Source organism: Penaeus chinensis, chromosome 42 (genome assembly GCF_019202785.1).
Source record: "Penaeus chinensis breed Huanghai No. 1 chromosome 42, ASM1920278v2, whole genome shotgun sequence".
NCBI classification, from domain to species: domain Eukaryota; kingdom Metazoa; phylum Arthropoda; class Malacostraca; order Decapoda; family Penaeidae; genus Penaeus; species Penaeus chinensis.
This window is the reverse complement of record NC_061860.1, coordinates 2,674,399-2,676,898: the sequence shown is the minus strand read 5'-3', so window position 1 is coordinate 2,676,898 and position 2,500 is coordinate 2,674,399. Positions and strand designations below refer to the sequence as shown.

Below are 2,500 nucleotides of genomic sequence, written 5' to 3'. Positions count from 1 at the left end.
CCAATCAATTTCCACAGAAACCAAACAAGAGACAAACCAAGAGTAAAAAGAACCTACCTTGGGATGTCGAACCGATCCGCCCCGAGCTCAATACTTGTGTCGACAGAGAGCCGTAGTAACAGGAAGAGTACGTATTCCTCCTCCGTATTCGATGTCCAACTAAGCTGCTCAAAGGCATCGACAATGTGGTTGCGGAGGGAGGAGTCTAAACTGCCTAAAAGGTTCGTGTTCCACCACCAGTCTCGAAATTTCCGCATTTCTTTCTGTTGAAAAATTTGAGATATCAAATATATGTATCCATCTATATACAAACACAGAGAAACACACAGAAATACAGACAGACATACACATATGCACGCACGCACACACACACACACACACACACACACACACACACACACACACACACACACACACACACACACACACAAACACACACACACACAAACACACACACACACAATCACACACACAATACACACACATTCACACACACAATACACACACACAGACACAATTACACACACACACACACAAACACACACACACACACACACACACACACACACACACATACACACACACACACACAAACAAACCTACTACCAATCTTTTAATCTGTTTACCAACACATACCCAAGGTGGCTGTGGCACTGGGACTGAAACATCGTTCAGGCTAAAAATCTGACTGCGTTCTGTGCACCTTTTGTTTTTCTTCTTCCGCTGAGGAAGTTCAAACTGCCATATCATAACAGGATCCCATCTGTAAAAAAAAAGAAAGAAATAAAAGTTTAAGTTTAAGTTAAGTTTGAGAGAGAGAGAGAGAGAGAGAGAGAGAGAGAGAGAGAGAGAGAGAGAGAGAGAGAGAGAGAGAGAGAGAGAGAGAGAGAGAGAGAGAGAGAGAGAGAGAGAGGAAAAGAGAGAGAGAGAGAGAGAGAGAGAGAGAGAGAGAGAGAGAGAGAGAGAGAGAGAGAGAGAGAGAGAGAGAGAGAGAGAGAGAGAGAGAGAGAGAGAGAGACAGAGAGAGACAGAGAGACAGAGAGAGACAGAGAGAGACAGAGAGAGAGAGAGAGAGAGAGAGTGAGAGAGAGAGAGAGAGAGAGAGAGAGAGAGAGAGAGAGAGAGAGAGAGAGAGAGAGAGAGAGAGAGAGAGAGAGAGAGAGAGAGAGAGAGACAGAGAGAGACAGAGAGAGACAGAGAGAGAGAGAGAGAGAGAGAGAGAGAGAGAGAGAGAGAGAGAGAGAGAGAGAGAGAGAGAGAGAGAGAGAGAGAGAGAGAGATGGAGAGATGGAGAGAGAGAGAGAGAGAGAGAGAGAGAGAGAGAGAGAGAGAGAGAGAGAGAGAGAGAGAGAGAGAGAGAGAGAGAGAGAGAGAGAGAGAGAGAGAGAGAGAGATGGAGAGAGAGAGATTGACTAACTGACTGACAAATGAACAGATATAGCAAATATACATATACAATATATTCACCATTTAAAGGGAATTACAAACTACCATTCTACATCCATGTATCTGAAATGCTGGATTTCTTTCTTTCTTCCTACATTTATATAATTCACAAGATTAACTTCTTAACCCACTGCCAACGGGGAAGACATGTATGTACGTGCCATGGCCACTGTGATCCTTACACATAGGTGACTCTACAAGTCACACAGATGGTTCTACAAGCACTTAGTTGCCAAGGAGTCAATTACTAGTTCTTCCAATCTCACTTATTTACCTTTTTTCCTTGATTTTTGGAAATATTAATTTGTGTTTTGTATTCCTATTAGTACTGCTTATAACAATATGATAATCATAATGAAAATCATGATGACAATAGCATGAGTACTTGTGGAGCAATCTCTGTGTAATAACATTTAACTAAACAGAGCTACAGTGAACTTTACAGTCACCCAGAAACTTTGCATTAACATAACCAGCTAGGTCAATTCATTGGGAAATCTGTTTTTTAAAAGCAGCCATAAACTATCCCTTCCAAATTCTGAAACAATAAAATAAGAGGCAAAAATATAACTCTCTTGTTCCTATCACTATTGTCCATGTATAGTCCTAATAGATATAGTCTAAACAGTCAACTGCCATACACAAAAGCAAATCTAGAAATCACTGCTTCTATTTGTTAATTTATTACTCAAAGTTCATCACGATTGTCTTTGACTTATAACTTAAAAAAAAAGACAAGAAAACTCACCTATAGTGTGTGCATTCCACATAATCTTCATAGGTAAGGCTTCGGGCCACAATCGACGCAGCTAGTGATGTTAGACATGGTGGACGAAGGTAGGATGCCACCATGGCTGGATTTTGCATCAAGGCTTTACCATTGCTGATCACACAAAAGCAGAATAATAATCAATGACATTATTAGATAATGAAAATACCTAAAAGATATACAGAACTGTTCATAATACTATGGAGTGATCAATACTAATACTGTTTACAAAATTAAATAGATTAATATATAAAATATCATATTATTTATACATACATGCAAACA

At 40.0% G+C, this 2,500-nt stretch overlaps 1 protein-coding gene across 2 annotated transcripts in view; it reads right to left on the bottom strand.

Moving 5' to 3' along the window:
- Positions 1 to 2,500, bottom strand: part of LOC125047866 — a 9,415-nt gene that overhangs the window by 4,655 nt on the left and 2,260 nt on the right. For both annotated transcript variants that reach the window (XM_047646394.1, XM_047646395.1), the window contains exons 2-4: positions 2,195 to 2,329; positions 637 to 763; positions 58 to 263 (exon numbers count right to left, since the gene is read on the bottom strand). In XM_047646394.1, coding sequence (XP_047502350.1) covers positions 58 to 263; positions 637 to 763; positions 2,195 to 2,313 — 452 coding nt within the window. In that variant the 5' untranslated portion in view covers positions 2,314 to 2,329. The remainder of the gene's footprint in view (positions 1 to 57; positions 264 to 636; positions 764 to 2,194; positions 2,330 to 2,500) is intronic.